The sequence below is a fragment of the Diabrotica undecimpunctata genome, chromosome 2 (assembly GCF_040954645.1).
Source record: "Diabrotica undecimpunctata isolate CICGRU chromosome 2, icDiaUnde3, whole genome shotgun sequence".
Lineage (NCBI taxonomy): Eukaryota > Metazoa > Arthropoda > Insecta > Coleoptera > Chrysomelidae > Diabrotica > Diabrotica undecimpunctata.
The window spans coordinates 67,453,216-67,476,316 of NC_092804.1; the positions used below are offsets into that span (position 1 = coordinate 67,453,216).

The following is a 23,101-nucleotide window of genomic DNA, read 5'->3' on the forward strand; positions in this document are numbered from 1 at the left end:
TATTAACAACCGTTTATTGTTAAATAGTGTCGGGGTTTTTGTAAGCGAAATCTTAGCTAACTATATGAGGAGAAAGAAAAGTAACAGAAAGTATGTTGATATTTTCGCCGTATTCATATAAAGTTGCGAAACTGCAACAGTTCCTTCACTCATAAAAACATTCACGAAGCTCAGCGAGTACTGAAAAAGGTTGTGCAGAGAGGAAAAGTTTTAAATACCTAATGAAACGAAGCTTCAAGTAACAACAGGCCCTGAAGCCCCTCCAAAAGTAACAAAAATCAGAAAAAGTTGACCAGAAAATACCAAAAAAGAACCGTACAAGCGTTAAAAGTCATATGGGTAGGAATACTGCCCTAAAATGATCCAGAAATTTATATTTCAGTGGAAAAGATTAACTGTGGATCAGCCATAAAAGAGATGATTTTGGACAAAAATAGTAGAGATCAATTCAAAGGTACAGTTAAACTCAAACTCAGCAACTTACAGTTAGACAAGACTGAAGGTTATCGTTTTGTGCTGACAGAACCACAGTTGATTGGCTAAAAAGCATAATTTACACTGCATCCACGAGAACTTATCAGACTTGCAGATGATAATAATATTCCTCATACTGTGATTTTTTTGACTTATCTCCATCGTAGTCAGAGCAAATTATATACAAGATTCTCATATTCTTAGATAAACACAATATTCTTACTATTCTAACTCAATAGTAAGAATCGGAGAACTGAGAGTAGCCTAGATAAAGGCCTACAATAAAACTGCCTCTCGCAATGGACCTTACAGTCAAAGAGGCTGTAAAGAAAGATAGCTAACCCCCTTAAAAACGATTATGTTTTGACCCACCATACGTCCATACTTGATGTGAGCTGTTTGATTTCAACACAGATTTTTAATAATCTGGATGTCATTAATGTCAAGTTCTGAAAAATTTAATAGTTCGAAAAGTTTGTCATGTTTGATGGTGTCGAACGCTTTCTCATAGTAAACATTTTTTTATTGATCCAGACATTTTTTTAACCAAGACATGTATAGCAAAGGCTATGTCTCTTCAGTGCTTCGAAACTGCATCTAAAGCCAAACTGTGTTTTAGGTATACTTTGCTCTAAATTTGTTCATATTAACTAAACATACAGATATAACAATATTGTATAGATATTAAGTGTTGTAGAAAATATTAAAAATTTGAAGATATTTAAGTAATAAATGAAGATATTATTAAATGTTTGTATATTTCAGGTATGGGATTGTTGATGATTCTTTCGTCCATTCCTGTCTATTTTATATTTGTTTACTGGAAAAAACCAGACTGGTTCCAAAGAGGCTCGAACGGCGCTACCGTGTTCCTTCAAAAAATATTTGTTGTTGTTGGTAAAGCAAAAGCTGTGAAACTATAAATGACATATCAGTTGTAAAATAAGAATGTTTTGAAGACATTAAAATAAATTATGACTTACATAAGCCTATTGTGATAGATCCTTATAGAAAATATTTATAAAATCTAACGTAAGGACTCAAAAGTTAGTATTTGGTGTTCTTAGTAGGCCATTGTCGCATGTATATTATTATAAAATTATATAAATCAATTATTAGGATCAATTATACTAATTGTTTAGGGCAATGGTATCCATCTAAAATCTCTGAAAACGTCTATAAATTTCGTCTTCAAAACATTCTTATATGCAAAAACGTTTGCTACACTGACAAAAAAAATATTTATTTTTTCAAGTTTTCTTTAAAGAAATAGCATGATCAGAATGGCATATCTGTTTTAACATAAACACAACGGTATATTGATTTTATTTGAAAGACTAAGCTGCCTTAATGACCTTACTGCCAAAAATTGAATTTTAGGTCAGGTACGGTCAAAGAATATTCTAAAGTAGCTGTCTAAAGCTCTTCAAGTATTCAAAGAAACTGTTACAATAGTTTTTCCATCGTAATTTAAATTGAAATGAGTATGTCCTAAGCAAAACCTTGTTTTGATCACCTAGTAGAGACGATTTGTTAAAGCGTTCTCCTGAGACTGCACTTTTACTCCTGGGCTGTTCAAAAATTGTACATTTAAAAAATTTATTGGCATTTTTGTTTTGATTTTTTCAGAGGTTTACCAGAAATTTTTCCTTTGAGCATTTGTTCAGATTTACAGATTTGTTCAAATACTTGTACCTAAAACTAAATAGACTATGATTAACCTATCTAGTCTTTAAAAAATGTTAAAATTCCGAATCAAATAATAAAAATCTTCCGTGCCGTACAAGGGAGAGCTCTAAGTAACGGAGGTGTAATTATTCAGTACACACAATAAATTGTTATGTTTTTCTGTGGGTACATGAATTAAGTAAAGTAAACGTAGTTTAACTAATTTTATTTAACTCACTTAACTACAAAAAACTCACTACATAACAAATATCTCTAACCTCTCTTTAACCTGTCTATTATAAATATACTCATAACTTTCGCCTACAATAATATGGGTATCGCTTACCCATACCCATACCTTATTCAAAGGATCCGAGTAGTTTGTATACACGAACATCTGTTCTAGATTTCCAGCGAAGGTTCGAATGCCAAATGAGCACTTTAATACGAGATTCCAGAAAATACAGATAAAGAGTTCGAGAACTTTGTTGACAAAGGTGTTAATTTGACTTCTAGAATTATTGTTACGCCGGGGATTCAAATGAAGCGTCGTGACTCATAACATTAACTCCTTCCTTCAGGCTGTTCGCCCCGAACAGTACCTACCTAAGTTGACCAAGTCGGTGAATTCTGACCTTCATAAGGACAAAGTCTCTCCAGATAGACGAACTTCGGCTTACTTCGTAGCGTCAGTTGAACCCTATATACAAGGTCGTTTATCTTCTTAGTAACCTGGTACGGTTTCTCCCAGGGCCGTTGCAACTTGTAACTTAGACCTTTCCTTCTGGCTGGTTGGTATAGCCAAACTGCGTCAATAACATTGCTGAAATATAACCAGTTGCATCATGTGGGGAGCTTCGGTAGGCTAGCAGAAGCAGTAGTTGTTAATGGTCCGGTTATGTCTTTCTACCATGCCGTCGGTTGCGCCCCTGGTCAGAATGAAGCAGAAGTGGTACCCCATGTTATTAAACGACATTCTTAAGCAGGATCTCATCAACTCTGATTGTTTTTTGGTTGGGTAGTGCAATTACTTCTGGCCATTTGGAATAGTCCATAGCAACCATCAAATACTTATATTCTGGTGTTTTTACTGGAAATAGTCCCAGAATCTCAACAGCAGCTCATTTCCATGGAGTACCGGTGATATATTGTTGAAGTGTTCCCCTAACTCTCTTTTTGGATTCACACAGGTCACATCGGTTGCACCATTCTTTCCATCTTGTCGACAATTAACCCAATAATACCTATTACGAATTCTGGCCAGAATCCTATTGATCCCAAAATGCTATCATAGAGTTCTGCAAGTACGTCAACACATGACTTTGGGGGAACAACTTGGGGCACTGTTCTTGTTCCATCTGGACTCTCCCATTTATGAATTATAGCTCTAAGACTCAAGGAGTCCTATTGAAGCCAATAGCCCTTCACTGCTGGCCCATGTTTCGCAAACTCCTGCCACTGTAGCCTAGCTTCATTGTCCAGCCGCTTATGGACTATTTTTAGATCTGGATCTTTCTTTTTTTCAGCCTGAAGTGTTTCTTTAGCTAGAGCTTCTTCGTCACTTTGGTTCTCTGGGGTTTTTAACTGTAGAATCTGGTCCTTTCGCTCTGCGATTGGCACTCGCAGAATCGGTAGTTTTGAAATTCTCCAGCTCGAGGGAGAATCGAGAGAGCCTCAAACGTGCGCGATAAAGTTAATGTTCTGCCTGTGTTTGTTGCTCTTGGTAGATGAAACATGCAACATCGGCTTCTAAACCGATCTTACAAAGGTTGCACTTGATCAGTCTGCAGTACTGGCTTATAGTTGCTTTTTTTTCAAACAAGGAGCTTTAAACCACAGGTTTGCAAATTAAGTTTCCACATTTCAATAATTTTTATTTTATAGAATGCTTTAAACTGAGTCGAAATATTTGACAACCTTATAAGGCACGAAATCGTCATTTTATATTCTGTTAATAATTAAGATTACCTCATATTGACACGAGACATTTATATTAGATTGGGGTTATTAGAATTTTTACGTACTTTATTGTAATTATTTGGACCATCTTAAGCAACAATCTCAATATGTTGCATTACTTTATTCATCTGCTCTATAAACTAGTATATATGTACTAGAAAAAGTAAAAGAATATATTTTAAACCCATAATATTAATTTCTGTGATCTCGATATAAAAATTATCTGAACAATAATCTCGAATTTATCATAGAATAAGGAAGACTGACATGAAATTGAATTTCTGGAATACTTGCAGATTTTTAGATTTAGAATGTAGCCAAACAGTAGTCATCTTGATTATGAATTTTCTTTTATTTTTGAAACTACACCTAATAGTGAAATAAGATATTTATTGTTTTTGTTTATTTTTGTATTGTAAAAATCACTTGTTTGAATTTGCATAAAATTAGAAATGTACATAGGTTTATGTGAAAATGTCGATAAGCCTCAGATTTTTAATGTTTGAGCTATTTTTGACAGCCTATTAATATCTACAAAGGATAGTAAAATGCGTTAGTTAAATTTTATGTTGTACAGTTTATGTAAAAGATAGATTGTAAATTTATCCATAGATCAACTATGACATATTTTTGTAAATAATTACTAGTCTCTCTACACATCAATAGAGAAGGAGGTACACCTTACACTAATGAAAATTAACAAGTCATTTTTATTAAGATATTGTAAAATAAACGTTCATTTTAATTTATTAGAAGAAATTATATTTTCTAGAAGTCTTCTAGCTACAAACAAGATTGTCTTTTATATTTTTCATATGGTCTGGTCATTGTAATATTTGTGATACTGTAACAAAAAACTTAACAAGAATAGCTGTTCGTTCATAAAAGCTTTACAAAGACCACTTTGCTTAAATCAGAAGCTTCATTGGGGGTGGGTAAGGATATAGTTGATAGAGAAATAATAAACAGATAATAATTAGATAACGAAATATAAATTTGACAAAAAGAAAAAAGAAATACTTAATATAGCTAAACTACAAATATTTGGGTGCCAATAAGTCTTAACCTGAGACTTATAGCGAAGTTGAGATTAAATTAATTAAACATTAGATCAACATTTCACTTAAAGACGTCAAGATCACGTTAGAAAACATATCAAAGAATTATCAATTCAAAACTATAAAAATCGACTTATTTACCTATAATCTGTAAAAAAAAATATCTTCAAAAAAAAGTTATTATATGATTAAAAATTATGTAGTCTCAAGAACATGTTTATTAAATCCTCAAAAATTTATAAAAAAATGCTAATATCAGAAACCTTATGTCATTGCAAACATGTATTTTTGCAAACATGGATTTATAATCTTCAAAAAAAATTACCCTTCGACCATATTATTTTCGTCAACAATCTTATAAATAAACAGATTACAGCTCAAATTTTTTTCTCAAAATTAATAAACGAAAATAACTATTACCTATAATCTTGTAAAAAAACGTAAAAGCTTTTCGTTTTTGTCTAAAATAGGATACCTAAAGGAATAACGAAGAACATTATTTTAATAGCAGAGAAATACATTACTTTTCAATATAATATTAAATGATATATGAAAGGGAATACTTAGTGATGAAATAATTACTTAGGTCATAAGACTTAATACGTAATACACGTCCGTAATTAAACGTAAAAACAAAAAATAGTCGATAACTTATAAACAGTCACTTTAACTGTTCAATGGCATTCGATGAAAGGGTCATCTGATACAGCAGTGGCGGATCTAGACATTTGCCTTCCTTTGGAGGGGAACTTTCAACTGGGGGAGGGGACTTAAAATGAAACACCAACCAAAAGACATATGACATAGAAAAGATAAACAAAAACTACACAAAAGACATATAAATAATAGGTTTTCTTTAATTTTGGACCATCTTAGGTGGGAAATTTCCCTATTTCCTCCGTGTAGCCGCCCCTATACTATAATACAGCCAAAAACAGGTGAGTATTCAAATATATTGAAAAGGATGAGGGTTGATGATCTCAAAATCTCTTCATATCTCATCGGCAATATCCAGATGGTAGCAAAAGGACGGAACCTAACGGAGGAATGCAAGTGAAAAATGGGTCGTCAATGAAACTTATACGGATAGAAATTATTTCTTAATATTGGAATTAATTAAATAAACAAGGGTCGACCATTCTTACCACAAAAATGTGATTTTCACCACAATTAAACAAACGTAAATTTACATCACGAGTCATTTCAGTAGGCAAGCCCGGAACTAACTGACGAAATAAGCTGTACTATTTCTTTTATAACTTTTAGAAATTTGTGCGAAGCTAATTACATATTGAGAGGGGTGTACGGTTGTGTTCAAAATAGTGGTTCTGTTACCATGAGAAAATTTAAAATTTTTGCCAGAACTAATTAAATCTTGAGAGATTATGGGTTTGATTAATAGTTAAGTGAAATAGTTTAAGAAGGAAATGTCGACGTTTATGGGAAACTATGAACCTTCTAACCAAGACGCAATTTATTATAGAGGAGGTTGAAAATACTGTATTCAAAGACGCAGTCAGGGATAAAAAACTGTCTACAAAATATTTTAATATAAAACCGTTGAAATTTTTAAATTTAGAACAATTGAAAGCTGTTAAAATACGCCTACATTTTTGAGCCCATTTAAAGATGTTGAATAAATAAAGGTTGCGTGATTTTTAGCATTTTTTACAATTCTCATGAGATCAATAAAATTTATCACTTTCATTGACCGGTCACTATAGAATTTCCATTTTTGTAGCGTAATCTTCAAAACGTATAGAATCAAATTTCGGTTTTGAGTTTTGGCAACAAATGGAATTGAAATATGCCTAAGAACCGCTTTAAACTTTTACATTACAAACGATCTAAAACGTTTAAAACTATTTTTTGCGATTACACAAGTACGTTTTGCGAAACTACATAACTTCTGCTCTAAATTTGACATAATACCGTCTTTGTGGAATCATTTCTTGTGACGTGCGATCGTTTGTGATGTGAAAGTTTAAATTCAGCGTTTTTTAGGCATATTTCTAATGCCTCATATTCGTTGCCAACACTGAAAATCGAAATTTCATGTTTTAGATTTCAAACATTTTCAAACTCTTTTAAACAATGGAAATACCAAAGTGACCAGTCAATAGAAGTAATAAATTTTATTGATCTCAAGAGAGTCGTAAAAAATGGCAAATATCGCGCAACGTTTATTTGTTTAACAGGTTTATGGAAACTGACTTCATTTGCCACAAAACACAAAAATTAAATTCGAAGCTGTACTCTTCACCTTTAAATCGCATTTTGGTTTTTGTCGATATGACAGTCTGATCAAAAGATATCAAATATTTACCGTTAAGTTTATTCAAATGTTATTTAAACATTTTTTTCTACGGTGTAAATTGACATTCTCAGAAAAATTCAGTTTGTTCGTAGGATTTTTAGAGATCAAATCTCTGACGACTGGACTATATATGCTGTAATCCCTGAGCAGTTGCAATATTTTTTTAATAAATGAATTTTTCGAACTACTTTTAGATACGATCACTGTAAATAATATATCAAACTATAAGATAAAATTTACTAACAACAATCATCAACATAATTCAGCAAATACTTGTTTGATTACAAATAATTAAAAATAACGACTATAAATATCATAAAATTTATAAACAAAACTGGTCAACATTATTCGCAAACAAGTGCTTATAGAAGATATAAAAAAATGACTGCAAATAAAAAATGTATTAGTTGTAATGTTGTGCAAACTAACAAGATTTCAAAATTAAACCACCGTTTTAAAGATGTATTATTATATTAAACGAATCTTCTGAAGTTGAAGTTTTTAAAGCCTATTGGTGTAAAGATATTTTGCTCTAAGATATAAATTTACAATCTATAAAACACATCAAAAATTTATAAATATCATTAGCTGTATTCCTCATTTTTTCACAAAACACTTTTTTGTAAATACACTGCATTTGATTCGTAAAATTATTCGTTACAAAAAAAACAATATAACGCCCAGCGCCTCAAATGTGTTAAGTTAATTATTGTAAAGTGATTTAAATTTTAAAGATAGAAATCTTTCAAATTGCAATATGACAAGATTCTGAAGAGCAACAGTACTGATGGGGAAATGGTATTTAACACTTATTAAAGTTGATGTTGCACGTCATTTTAACATATCTCGGAGTATGATATCGATGTTGTTACATCGATATCAACAATTCGGTGATGTTGCTCGAGGATTAGCTCGGTGAAATTCAGATACAACTGTACACGACTCTGTGGAGCCTTAACCTATACCCAAAATATAAATGTCTCTGACCACAACACGGAAAGATGTATTGAATAGATGGGTAGAATACTTTAACCAGGCATTTAATATAGAGAAAGAAGAAGAAAACCTGGAAGACGAAAGAGATGAGTTAAGGGGAGCAGACAAGAGAGAAGAAGAACCACCAACGATTCTTAAAGTTTAAGATGCAGTTAAAAAACTAGCCAGAAACAAATCACCCGGAATAGATAATCTCCCAGCTGAACTATATAAAGAAGGTGGCCATGATACCAAAATGGCATTATAGCAGCTTATAAAAGAAATATGGACACACAAATCTCTCCCCAATGATTGGAATATTGGAATACTTTGCACCATACACAAAAAAGAATATATCTTTGAATGCTCTACAGAGAAATTACGCCCTAAATGCAACGTATAAAATATTTTTCACAGTACTGTATCACCGTATGGCACCATATGCAGAACGAATAGTAGGAAAATACCAGGCTGGTTTCAGAGGTGGTAAATCTACAATTCCTCAGATTGCAAACCTGAAACAAATTTTGGAAAAAACACTGGAATATGGCATTGATACTCATCACATATTTATAGACTACATAGCAGCCTACGACTCTGTGAATAGAAGAGTACTCTTGAAAAAGTTGAATGTAAAGTACGAATTCAGGGGGAACTGTCTAAACCTTTTAAAACAATTAAGGGGCTGCGCAGGGAGACCCTCTCTCCTGTATACTGTTCAATCTGTCTCTGGAAAAAGTAATCCGTATGTCACAACCACTGGTTCAATATATAATAAATCAGTGCAAATGCTAGCCTATGTTAATGATATCAATATTGTTGGGAGAATGGAAAACGCTGTACGAGAGGCGTATTAAAAGGCATTAAAAGAATCAGGTACAAAAATGGGTTTAACACCAACAAAACGAAGTATATAAAAATAAGCACGCAACAACGTTCATATAGTGGTATACAAGTAATTGGAATAATTTTTCTTCATCGAACTTTGATCAGTACGCATATTGACCTATTTTGAAACCTATTATATATTCATTTGTCACTGCTGTAGATACATGTTAACGTTACATGCAAGCAAAGAAGGCTAAATACTGCACAACAATAAGAAATTGGTTGTATAATGAATATATTATCCTTGTGCATGACTAACTGAGTCGCCGGACCTTAATCCCTAATAGAATGTATGGGATATGCTCCAAAGATAGAACATTCCTCCTGTATCTAATATACATACTCGCCAAGGTTTATAAGTTCTTCTGATATAATACAGAACCTTATTCCAAAACGGAATTAATGATTTAATTTGGAGTACGTTTTGTTTAGATTTTTTTATTGTATATCCATTGTTAAATTGCCAATTTCATTCAAATGTTTTTTCTGTATACACTTTTTAACTTTTGTTCCATCAGTTTGCCAAAGATTTCATATTAGACTGAATTTGATAAATTTATCGCTTACCACCAGGGATTAACGGTATGTTACTTTAAAAACCATTGATTTATATATGAGGAAAAGACTTCTGTTCCACAGATATTTTTGATGTGTTTACCATAGAGCTCTTTGTTTGTGAACAAAATATTTATAAATTCATGTATATATTTTTTATCTCCCCGAAATTACCTGCTTTTGTAGATATTTTTTATATAAGTATTTATAAATTTGTGTTCTTTACACTAAATAAAACGCTTTTTTAAGTATTAGATATTTTGTAAAATCAGAATTAAATAAAAATGAAATCGGTTGTAAGGCAAAAGACTAGGCAAAATTGGCTCCCAATTTAGTAACATGTATAAAATTTTAACATTTTTGTAGATTTTCGTTTAAATTTTATATAAGTCTGTCATGTTTTAAAGAAGTATACTGAATGAAACGTAATATAATATTTGTATATATCAAAAAACATTAATATCAACAAATGAAATAAAGTTTTCTACCCAAGCAATTAGATTTTATTCCACTAATTATTTATTAATCATGTCTTTTGTCATTTTTTTACAATTATATTTTTTTTCGACACTATAAACAAGAAATAATATCTCGATACATTAGATAATACTATAGATAAATACCAGTATAATACATAATACAAGATAGACTGACTCCTGTAGTACAGTCGCGTTGCCCCAGTGTGACAGAGAAAACTTACGCAAAGCAGTCCTTGCATCTCTATATAATGGGCCGTGTTTATCGACCACGTGCTCTTTTCATTGGTCATTTAGGTCACGTGGGATATAAACGTGGCAAATTAGAAAGAGATGCATTGACTGCTTTGCGTCAGTTTTCTCTGTAGCACTGGGAGAACAGGCTGATATTGCATCGATCAGTCTATCTTGTATTATATGACTATGGATAATATAACTAATACCGTAAACTGATGCAACATTGTCCTTAACTAATTTTAGATTTGTGTGAAAGTAACCTATTTCATTGAAATGTCGTTGGTTCTAGTTGTTTCCTGTGACTAACTTATATCTACTTAAAATAAGTTTTTTTAAATATCGGTATAGTTACGCGGACTAGTTACATGTTTGTCCAAGTCATAAAATCATCAGATTTTATCTGTTTTCAGTCTGATTTCTCAGATCATTTCCAAAACATATTTTTTTCGTACATTCTAAAACAGACCCATCAATAAAATAATTAATATTTTATTGGTGCTTTTGGTCATTGTACTGAACCAAAATAGAGGCATGGACATCATAATTCGCAATTCGGCAACTCTATACAGTTGACAAACTAGATGGAAAGTGCCCATTTCAAAGAGAATTGTTAGCATCATCAGACTCTAAACGCATTTCCAGACCATTATCGACATATTCGCTTGAAGATAACGCTGTTCTAGTTGTCTTCCATACAGTGATCGATGTCGTCTTTTTAGAAAATCAATTTGCTGTAACTGCTTCTTCTTCTTAGGGTGCCTGTCCGTTCCGAACGTTGGCGATCATTCTGGCTATCATGACTTTGTTGGTTGCTATACGAAATAGCTGTGTTGAGGTCTTTCTATACCATGCTCTCAGGTTAGCAAGCCAGGATATTCTTCTTCGTCCTGGGGCCCTTTTTCCTTCAATTTTACCTTGCAAAATGCATTGAAGTAGCTCGTATCTGCCTAGATTTCTCATTATATGTCCAAAGTACTGCAGCTTACGGCTCTTCCCGATGTTGACCAAATCCGCAGTTGTGTTCATCCTCCGCAGTACTTCTTCATCGGTAACTTAGTCTGTCCATGGTATCTTCAGGATCCTTCTGTATAACCGTAGCTCAAAAGCCTGAAGTTTTGATAAAGTTTCCGCCTTCAATGTCCACGTTTCTACTCCGTATAGAAGCACTGAGTACACATAACATTTAAGGAGCCTTATTTTTGTTTCTAATCATAATCAAGAATGCATAGTCAAGAATGCACTTTTTGCCTTTCCGATGCGACATTTAATCTCTTGAGTATTGTCCCACGACTCATTAATTATAGTTCCCAAGTAGTTGTATTGTGAGACACGTTCAATTCTTATTTGGTTCACATACAGATTTGCTCCAGTTATGTTTTCTTTGCTGATGATCATTAGCTTGGTTTTGCTGGTGTTTATATCCAGCCCATATTTTCTACTTGTTTCCGTTATTTTATTCATTGTTTTGCTTCTACGGTATTGGAAAACACTATTGTATCATCTGCATACCGCAGGTTATTGAGCTTGATTCCATTTATTGAGATGCCTTCATCAATATCTTTTAGAGCCTTCAAAAAATGTGCTCCGAGTACAGATTGAATATCAGTGGTGAAATTATGCACCCCTGTCTCACTCCCCTTAAGATTTTGAGCTGATCTCTATATTCTCTATCTATTCGGAGTATCGCTGATTAATTCCAATACAGGTTAGCTATTATTTTTAAGTCTTTTCCGTCAATCGCTGTCCTCTTCAGCACTTCCATCATTTGCATCAATCAGGCATGCAAAAACATTACAGCTGACATCTCTACATTTCTGAAACAATACCTGCACGCTAAATAAAGCTTCTCTCTTACCAACAGCGTCCACAAATCCAAACTGATTGGGCGCAATTTGTTCCTCGCATTTCCGGTAAATTCTTTTGTGGATGACTGTAACTGCTGCTGTAAATAAATCGGATCTAGATATAGCAGATAATACTTATTGTTCTTCAGATTCTTTAACTTAAATTCTCATGTTCTATGTAAATAAACTTTGTAAATATCTAGCTTCACATACGCGATATTTCTCTTCCGCAGCTACGTTTTTTTTTCTTTCTTTGACGTTAATTTACTTTAACTTTTTGCTGCTATTAGTGGTATACTTACGGTAGTACGGTAGTACTAGAGCAGAAGAGCTAGGAAATATCCCAGGGGCAGGCCATTCTTCAGTTTTCTTGGTGTGCAGTGAGTGATTCAAGCAGTGTATTTATATGGAATTGTTCGAGGTAGCTTTTATATCATATATTTTCTCCATACTGTATCGTAGGCCACTGCTAGGTCTGAATGCTGCTGCAGTTTTAAGTTTTCTCTGAAACCGTTTTTCAGTAAATCTGTACAGCTTGTTTTTGGTCAAAATTTAGCCTGTCGATCCGTATTGCTTAAGGTAGTTTTGTGATGATTCTATGGTGAATGGATCGTTTAAGTAACTTAAAAATCTCTGATACTAGAACTAGGGGCCTGTAGTTTGTGTTTTACATAATTGGAAACTATTGTGATTTCTTCGCATGTAAAGACATGGGACTAGCTATTCGATATCTATAGGTTCGGATTTTAGGATTTTGAGCTCTCGTTTCACCTTGATTGTGTGTGGCTTGTCGTTTTGTTCTCTAGATGTCGATACCATGTGATACGAAAGGTTTTGGGCTAGTTGTTTTTTTTTTTTCATGTTATATGTTATGTTTGAAAGTTTGGACTATCTACCACTTCCGCCATTTATTCCACCCTTTATATTTTTTGACTCGCTGCGTCCAGGCTATGGAGCAATTTGTCTGATATTTCTTGATCACCAGTTTCAAGAAAGTTTTACTAAGCTCTTCGCTGTTATGGAATCAACCAGGAATGTATTCCTTTCGATAGCCTCTCGGGATGTGATTATTACGGCTCCGGAAAATCTTTTGCAGTTCTTTTTGGTAGGAGGTATCCAACCTATGGTCTTGTCTGGACTTAAATTGCTCTTAGGGGATATTGCCTCTGTTTAAGTTACTTACTACAAATGAAGATACATATAATATTTAAACTTCAGTTCCATATATATTAAAACTGTTGTTTATTCAGTCGACCTTAACATCGCAATGAAAGATTCCAAACAAAATATAACTAGAGTAAGATTTGTAAAGAATGACAGAACTAAAGCAAAAATGACTGAGCCAGAATTTTGAATAACTTTTTTATTAATTTTTTTATTTACCATTTTAAAATATAATTTTAATGATTCAAAAAATTTATTATTTTTTATTTTAAAAAATCGTAATTAATTTTCATTATGTTTTGTTTGCCGTTTCAAAACTTTGCTTCAACTTTCAATATTCTGTTGCTTTTTCACAAACACATGCCAAATATTATTCTGCTCAATTTCTAGAATTTATACTCTTCTCAACAATTCAGTATATATCTTTAAGGACCCATAAACTTTTATAAAAAAAAATAAAAATAAACATTTTAGTAAACAGTAGCATTGACAAAAATTCCTGCAATATAATCTATTTCAATCTCATAAAAATTTCAAAATGTGCAAAAAATAAAAATAATTTTAATTTTATACTTTTTTATTGTAGTATTTAACAATATTGTATTGTGTTAAAATTGGTCTTATCAGTGTTCTATACACGGTCAGTTCCATTTTTATTGGACGTTTTGAGGCCATTTGCCTTCCCAGGCCAAAGTAACGCTTATTAACAAGAACAATTTTTCTTTTGATTTCTTCGCTGATCTTGTCCTTAGTCATTTAGCCATGAATTTACCTAGGTTTTTTGTGGATTGCCTTTAATATGACAATCTCATCTCAGAAAACTAAAACAATAGTAGTCAGCAAAGAACCAACTAGACGTTAAATAGAAATTGATGGCATCAGTGTTGAACAAGTAATAGAAATAAAATATCTTGGAATTACACTATCCATCTATGGAGACCTGGACAAAGAAGTGAGAGACAAGTAAAAAAAGCAAATAGACTGGCAGGATGCCTTAACAACACTATATGGCGAAACAGAGATCAAGTCAAGAATTTATAAAGTCAGTGTAAGACCAATAATGTGACATGTGCCTTAGAAAAATAGAAGTGAATACATTAGAAGAAAATATAACGTATATGAAAAAAAGAATGGAATTACCACATAAACAGAATGGGGGAGACCCGTGTTTGGGTAAAAGATTGAGTGACAACCTTCCATGGAGGTATTAATCCGCCAATGAACAAGCAAAATTGGTTATAAAGAGAAAGAAGAAAAAGGTAAATGATTTTGTCTATACCTTCTAACATGTCAATTTATTAGTCTAGGTGTCTGATTAGCAGACTTGAAAAAGCACATATATTTCGATTTTTGGGCATTTATTTTTAGTCCCATTATAAAAAAGCTTCTGTCAGGGACTCTATGAATCTGGCAATTATGTCAATGTCGTCCGCATATGCAACCACAGATTTGTTAAATATTGTACCAGTTGTATTAATCTGGAACTGACGGATAATCTTTTTCAGTTTAAGGCTAAAAAGAAGGCAGGATAGTCCGTCACCTTGCCTTAAACAGTTTGTGTAGCGGAAGAACCTTAAGCTGTCGTTCTGGATTCTAACTATTATACTATAGATTCGTGTGAGTGTTAGTCCCATTAGTTTTACAAGCTGGAATGGTATTTTGAATTCCACCATAACCGGGAGAGCTTTTGTCTATCTACGGAGTCATAGGCTGCCTTCTATTCCACGAATTTATGGTGGTGTCAACGTCAAATATATTTATTTTGTAGGTACTACTGAATAAAATATACGAAATCTTCGTCATGGTAGATTTTACATTGTTAAAAAAAATGACCATATGGTTAGATATTTTAGACTTACACGAAAGTATGTCTGATTGTTCTTATTAGTGATTGAAATAGATTAAATTAGCTTTAATTTTATTACTCTATAGAGTGTAACCACAAGGATGAACCGAAAAATCATTATAAAAATGAAATCATCGTCAAACTAACAATAGTGTCCTAATTTTCATTGAAATATATCTAAATAAAAGCTACACTGTACTCGTATATATTTCGACAATAATAATATAGTTAATATATTTAATGCATTTCACAAAAAGAATAATCATGTACGGTAATAATGATATCTAAAATTTTATTTTTATTTTGACTTTTAAGAAATTTTATGTGCAAATAAAATATGCATGTTATAAACAGTATTATAATTGAATACCAAATTTTAATGTACGTAGGTACAAAAGAAATTGAATTTTTGAAAAGGGTTTGTATACGCCATTTACCTTTTTAGCGTTAGTCCGGCACTATTGCAGGGTCCATAGCTTTGACCAATCCTTTACAACTGGTTCGATCCAGGGCATCGTCTAAATTTTACCTTTCTGTCCTTGAATAATGTTCAGCTCAAATAAGTTGAGCTTATCATGTTTTATCTTATTGTCTTTTATTACAGAACACCAGTGAATTATGAGAATTTTTTATATATACTTAATTAAAGATTATTATAACAAAATCTAAAACGGATATATTTAAACAGAATAAATATATCGCGGGCAAAGTTAACTTTTTATTGAATCCAAAAAATCAATAGTTTTGCAATTTTAATATTAATTTATATATTCCTCTAATCTAGTTTTGGCTAATTTTAAACTAAAAGTGTTTTAATGCAGATAATATTGGTTGGAATAGAATTTGTTTGGACCATTTGCTTTGTTCTAATTGGTTACTCGATTTCTACAGCACTTTTTGAGGGAAAGCTGCAGGTTCATTTATTACGGCGATGTTACAAGTAATTAAAAAGTTATAGGTAATGGATTTTTATAAGAGTTATGACCTTGTAAATAACAGGTAAACTTGTGTACTGCATCGGCATGACTCATAGCCCTTGTCAAAATCCATTACCTCTACAAATCTTCGTTTTCCTGCGTTACTGGTAGACTTATGCCTGTTTTACTTCGGTCTTTAGCCTTAATTGACGCCTTAACTGATGCCCTTATTCCGATTGGCGACCTGTTCTTGCTCTTCTGACTGATTTGTTTTCTGTCATTCTTCTTATATGTTAATTCCATTTCATTTTGCCCCTTTTGGTCCACAGGTTAATATTCTCTACTCCACATCTCTCTCTTATTTCCCCACTTCCTATTCTTAGCAATTCGTTTAATATTTTTTTGTAAGACTTTCATTTTTGCTGTCACCAAACACCTTTGTATGTTGGCCGTGTCAGCCGTTGTTTGCGCAGTGTAAGTCATTATTGGCCTTATTGTTAATTTGTATATCCATCCTAGTGTTTGTTTCCATTTTGAGGTATTTCTTTCGTCATATTGTGTTGTTTGGACATGCAGCTGCTCTGTTTGCTTTATTCACTTATTTTTATACTTCTTCTTTCACTTTCTCGTAGCTCGACAATTTGATTCCCAAGTATTCCGCTTCTGTCACTTGTTCTATTATTTGTTGATAATAACCAGCTTACATTTTCTTGTTTTCTGATATCACTATCGACTTAGTTTTCTCTGTTGAAATCACGATCTTCATTTGCCGCCATTATTATTGCGTCGTTGGTATAACATATCTGTATTTCCTTTTCTCCCATTATATATCCTTTTCTTTTTTTGACTTCCTTTGAAAAGGATTACGAACTGTAAATGAAAATATAATGAAACTGACAAATAAAATGTTTAACCATTTAAAGAGTAAATGATCTTGAGGTAAAGGAAAATAGATTGGATTTTCAGAAAATGTACATAAACATATTATAGAAAGACTACCTACTAGGTAATACTACTATTTTTTATAGTATATTGGTTTTTTAATATTCATCTTGAATTGAAATGAATGAGTTAAATAAAACATTGATTTCAAAAGTTCAATATCTTTTACATACTAGGTATGTTTCAAATATTTTCTACAAAAAATTGACCAAAAATGTCAATGCCTATTCACATCGACAATAAAGGTATACTTGTTTTATTGCATGTATACCATATAGCTATTAAAAATGTATGAAATGTTTTTTTCTGAATGTCCTTGTTATATAATAAAGAATAAGGCAAGAAGCAATGTTGTATTACTATCTTTAATACATCCACCATGTACGAACATTATTTGCTGCCAAAATTGTTTGTTTTATAAACTTTGATTACTTTTAACGGAGTAACCTAGTTGAGTGCCAGAATTTATAAACCGTCTTTATGATAGCAGAGTACTGAAGGTGACTAAATTGAGTCCCGTGCCTACGTGGGGCTTAGTCGGGGTCGGTAATGTTTTCGAAGAATATAAAAACAAAAATTTATTTTATAAAATATACTTTTATTACAAAAATGTACACCTAAAATATTTACAGTAAACAATATAACTTACAATTACACGCTGAATAGTCAGTGGCGGATCCAAGGGGGGGTCACGGGGGTCATGACCACCCCCAAAACAAAATTAAATATCAATCAAATAATTCTAAAAAAAATAATTTAAAACCCATCAACCTTACAAGCAGGAAGTCAAGAGTTGAAATGATTCAAATTAATTTATTCTGGGGGTAAGTGTAGAATTATACGAAAGCCTTTTTAAATTGCTCTTTAAAAAAATCAACAATTCTAAATACAGTAATATCTCGACTAAGACTTCCACGAATTCAGAGTTACGCGATTTTCAAATTTTGCCAATAATTCGTCATTTGAGTGCCAGAGAATCGTTTGATTATCGATGAGAATATGTATGAAATATGTATTATAATTGTTGAGACTGTGTGCTACATTTTATAATTGATCTATAATTCTTCTTAGAAGGCACAGATTAAAGCAGAAATCTGAATTTGGTTTCGACAATTAGAAATCTTCCTTCGTTTCGTGATTTATCATCAGATGTCGCTATTGCGTCCATATCGAAGCTATTTTAGTGCTGCTTCTATTATGACAGGAAAGATTGTTTTCACGTTCAGAGCGATTGTGAATAGCCGCTCCGAAGATTCCTTTTAGGATAAAATACGTATAAGCGGATACACAAACGCACTGTACGTGAAATCAAACATTAACTGTCTTTCCTTTTATCTATAATAAATATCAAAGTGAATATTGTTGTTGCATTACCTCTTCTGATACATTAGTGAATACAAATAAAGGAACTGGGGGCTGCTGTCCAAGATATGTGTGAAACTGTGAAACATTAGTTAGTTTTAGTGATGTTTTAGGTACAACTGTATCACTTAGTCGTTTTCTTCAGTCACCAAAATTAGATTTTAAGTAAGCTACTGAGCCCATAGAGGACACTAAATCTTCTTCTTTGTCAACCATTTTCCATCCACTTCTGAATGTAGGTCTCTCCCAATTGCTTTCATCTTTCTCTATCTTGCGCCAATCTAATCCACTGTTTGCCTGCCACTGTTCTTATGCCATCTACCCATCTTTTTTGAGGTCTTCCCATGCTTCTTGTTGTCGTCCTTGGTCTCCATTCTAGAATTCTCCGTGTCCACCTGTTATCATTATATCGGGCTACGTGACCTGCCCAGCGCCATTTCATTTTTGTAATTTCTTCCATAATATCCTTAATCTTCGTTCTACGTCTTATCTCGGTGTTTCTAATCTTGTCTCTTAGTGATATTCCAAGCATCATTCGTTCCATTGCTCTTTGCGTTGTTTCTAATTTTTTTAGCAGATTTTTTGGTAAGGGCTACTGTCTCCAAGCCGTAAGTACAAACTGGTAGTATGCATGTGTTATACACCTTTTTTTAAGTTTACAGGAATGGAGGTGTTTTTCAAGATATATGCTAATTTGCCGAAAGCGCCCCATGCCAGTTGTGTTCTTTTAATTTCAGCATCTTGATTTGGTTTTCCTAGTTTGATAACATGACCTAGATATACATAATGTTCAACATTTTCTATGGTATGATTTTTTACTTATCTTATTCTTATAGTATTTTTAATCACTGAACTTTTATTTACTACTCGTCGCCGGCTGACAATTCGTGAGAAAAATTTCAATATCGAGTAAAAAAATATTTCACTCACTTATAGCCTAATATGCCTAATTATAGAAATAACTATTCCTTAATTATATTATGTTTTTTGTTGAATAAATTAATTTAAATAAAATACTGTTTACACTTATTCTTAAGGTTTCTTCTTCATTACGGAAGGGTGGCTATAACTACAGCTCTATCTTGAGCTGTTCTTAGTATCGAATGTGTGTCCATGCCTGTCCAGTCTCTTACATTCTTCAACCAGGAGTATTTCTTTTTCCTGGACCTCTTTTTCCTTCTACTTTCCCTTCCATTACGAGTCGTAGAAAGTTATATTTTTCTTCTCTGTAAATATGTCCTAGATAACTCGTTTTTCTGTTGTTTACAATATTTAGGAGTTCTCTATCAGTCCTCATTCTTCTCTGCATCTTGTTATTGGTCACGTGCTCTGTCCACGAAATCTTCAGCATTCTTCGAAAAACACACATTTTAAAGGCTTCTATACGCCTCATAATTGTAATTCCGAGAGTCCATGTTTCCACTCCGTATAGCAATAAGGAATAAATGAATGTTTTTACAAATTGATTTGTAAAAACATTTAAATTTCTTAACTTCGGTTTATACTTATTTATCCTCGGTTTGTTCTTGATTTTGTAGCTATAGGATAGGTAGGTTTAAATTAGTTGTCTTAGTCGTAGTAAAAATGTAATTACATTTTTTTGATAGATTTAAGAATCCATCAATGTTTTCAAAAGTTAAATTATAAAACAGATTAATATAAAATTACTTCAATTGGGAATCTTCCGGCATTCTGTGTTTTTGCTGATTTAGTAAATTAATATTTGATGTGTCTTCACCATACTAATATCTTAATGCTACAGATCTTTTAAAGACGAACTGATGATGCCCATTGAACAGTGGGCGAAACGTATTCAATAAAAGATAAAGTAGCACAACTCTTTTCTTTTTTTATCTCCAAATTTGACCGAAAATATCCCTTTCACTTACGAGTGCACATTTTTTTATATTAAATTAAACGGTCATATTCCTTAAAGATATATATATATATATATATATATATATATATATATATATATATATATATATATATATATATATATATATATTTATATATATATATATATATATAATATTAAATATATATACAAAAGAAACATTTTTATTCTCGAGAGAGGAAGAGAGAGAAAATATATCTTCTGTCTCTCTCTTACTTATTATCTTACATATGTAATGATTTCACCGATTGACTCCCGTACAAATTTCCAACGTGGAGTGCGCTTATAGAAGTATAACTTCAAAAATTGCTGTTGCAGGGAAATAATTTGGTTTTCTGCCGTTTACCTTTAGAAACTTCTCGTTTTTGTTGGTTTTCACTGGAAATGTTTTTAAAATATGAGTTTTTTCCATACTTTTTGACAATATAGGCAGAAGAGACCGTTAGGCGTTACACATATTTTTTCGGACCAATCCCACATCCTTGGTGCCATGGTGAAGGTACTAATACCGCCATTTCGTAATTCCTTATGTAAAATGTTCATAGATCTTTTCTCATCGTCTTCTATGGCCTTTCGTTTTAAGGATTTACTTAAAATTTTGACGATTAAGTATCTTCGTTTAATTCACTATGATTGTGGAGATCCATAATATCCGTCACTGCGTTGTCCCCTTGGGTTTTAAAAAATACTTTACATTTTTCTTTCGTCCGAGCACTACCGAAAGAGGGTATTTAAAGCCATTCAACAAAATTAGTTGTTTTCTTTTTTCACTAAGAACAATTTTCACAAAACTCATTTTGGCAATCAACTTATCGTATCTTAAACAAATAACAACCGTATCGTAAACAAATAAATCACACTATACCAAATATTTTGTGGGATATTCCTTTTTATATTTGATTATATTAGAATAACCGATAAAATCATTTCATTCCTCCATTTCAAGTAATAACAATATAATTAAATATACTTACAAATACTTACAAATTGATGGACAAATATTAATTGACTTACAAATTATTAGAAGAATTACGATGCCTGGGTCTCAATTCGACCATCTAAATATTTTGACCCTTCTTAATGCACGTAGACAGGCTAAACTCACATATATGCCTCCCCATACTCATTTTCTTTATAACTCTTCCCCGCATTCTGTGGTTTCCTCACTAAAGGGGTCGGTTTCGAACAGTGTCTGATATTTACTTAGTAGATCGCGTCCTTCGCCGTTAAGGCCTGATATATATCTACAGTCTACAGTCTCTAAGAATGTGCCTTCGGGAGAGTTTTCGTACTATTTTGATAAAAGCATCATAATTTGTTAGGGTAGCTTCGAGGATTCCCAGTGCGCGGTCTATATAGCTAGCGTATCTGTCCCAGTTGATTTTTTATTAATTGAACCTACGTCAAAACGGGATGTCTGTCGTTTGGACTATTGCGTGCACGTTCAGACCAACTGAACGGTGCTGTGTTTTTGGAATGACCGTAGACCGTTCTTGTACAGCAGCCGTCAAATACGCCACTTGCGTAGGCCAAGTCAGGTTTGTACGCCTTCCTCCACATTCTGCTGTAGAATGGTTTCGGCAGTTTAGGATCGTGGATCAGAGATAGGCCGTTAAGTTCCGCTCATTCTTTGATGGTCTGTCTGCAATTATCCGTTTCTACATATCCCGCTGCTGACTGATTGCTGTTGAAGTCATCTATGACTAAATTCGGACTTTGGGAGGGTGAAATACAAAATTTGTTTTGGGAGGCTTGTATATAGAAGTTACTGTGCAATTGTCCAGTTCGACGGAGAGGATTTTTGCGCCATCCTAGTTTGTGCTGTCGGTTGTTTTGACAGTCAGGCCGCTTCTTGTGAAAATAGCGCTGCCGTGTCTTCTTTGGGGGATGTCAATGGTACAGTTTATCCCATTAATATTTGGCCGTCTCTGCTTTTGGTCGCGATGCGTTTCCTAGACGCACAAGATGTCAAATTTAGAAGTTTTATAAACGTGTGAAAGGAGAACTTCCTTGTCATCAGTAATTCCCTTGATATTGATCGAGATTCTCGTCAAAAACGGCTCTGAAAAGAAAAACGTGTTTGATGCGCATCTTGAGCTATTGTTGACGCTTGGTGTTGGAAGGATTGGACGTTATTTTTATGTTTCGAGGGACGCCGACAGCTTCCTTGTAAAGCAGTAGGAGTCACTGGAAATTGTTACAGCGAAGAAAAATATGTAGCAAACCCATCAGCAGAATGTAGCAGACTTTGGTTGCCAATGCTAAAAGAAAAAGTCAATAACAAAAATATATCAACAATAGTTGAGTAATAGCAGATCGAAAAACATCGTCTACAATCTTACGTACAAAATATATGCAACACACCATACACTCAACCACTACTACGATACAGCTTTTTAGTAATATATTATTCGTCATGTGTCACTGGCTTATAAATTTATAAAGAAATATTTATTAAATAAATATTTTTTTATTTAATAAAGAAATAATAACATTGTTTATAAAGAAATAAAGGCTTTGAA

At 32.8% G+C, this 23,101-nt stretch overlaps 1 protein-coding gene across 1 annotated transcript in view; it reads left to right on the forward strand.

The window, feature by feature from the left end:
• The window catches only part of LOC140434645 (large neutral amino acids transporter small subunit 1), a 142,766-nt gene extending 125,101 nt beyond the window's left edge, over positions 1-17,665 (forward strand). Inside the window, exon 9 of the mRNA XM_072523058.1 lies at positions 1,240-17,665. Coding sequence (XP_072379159.1) covers positions 1,240-1,397 — 158 coding nt within the window. The 3' untranslated portion in view covers positions 1,398-17,665. The remainder of the gene's footprint in view (positions 1-1,239) is intronic.
• The last annotated feature ends 5,436 nt before the right edge of the window (positions 17,666-23,101 follow it).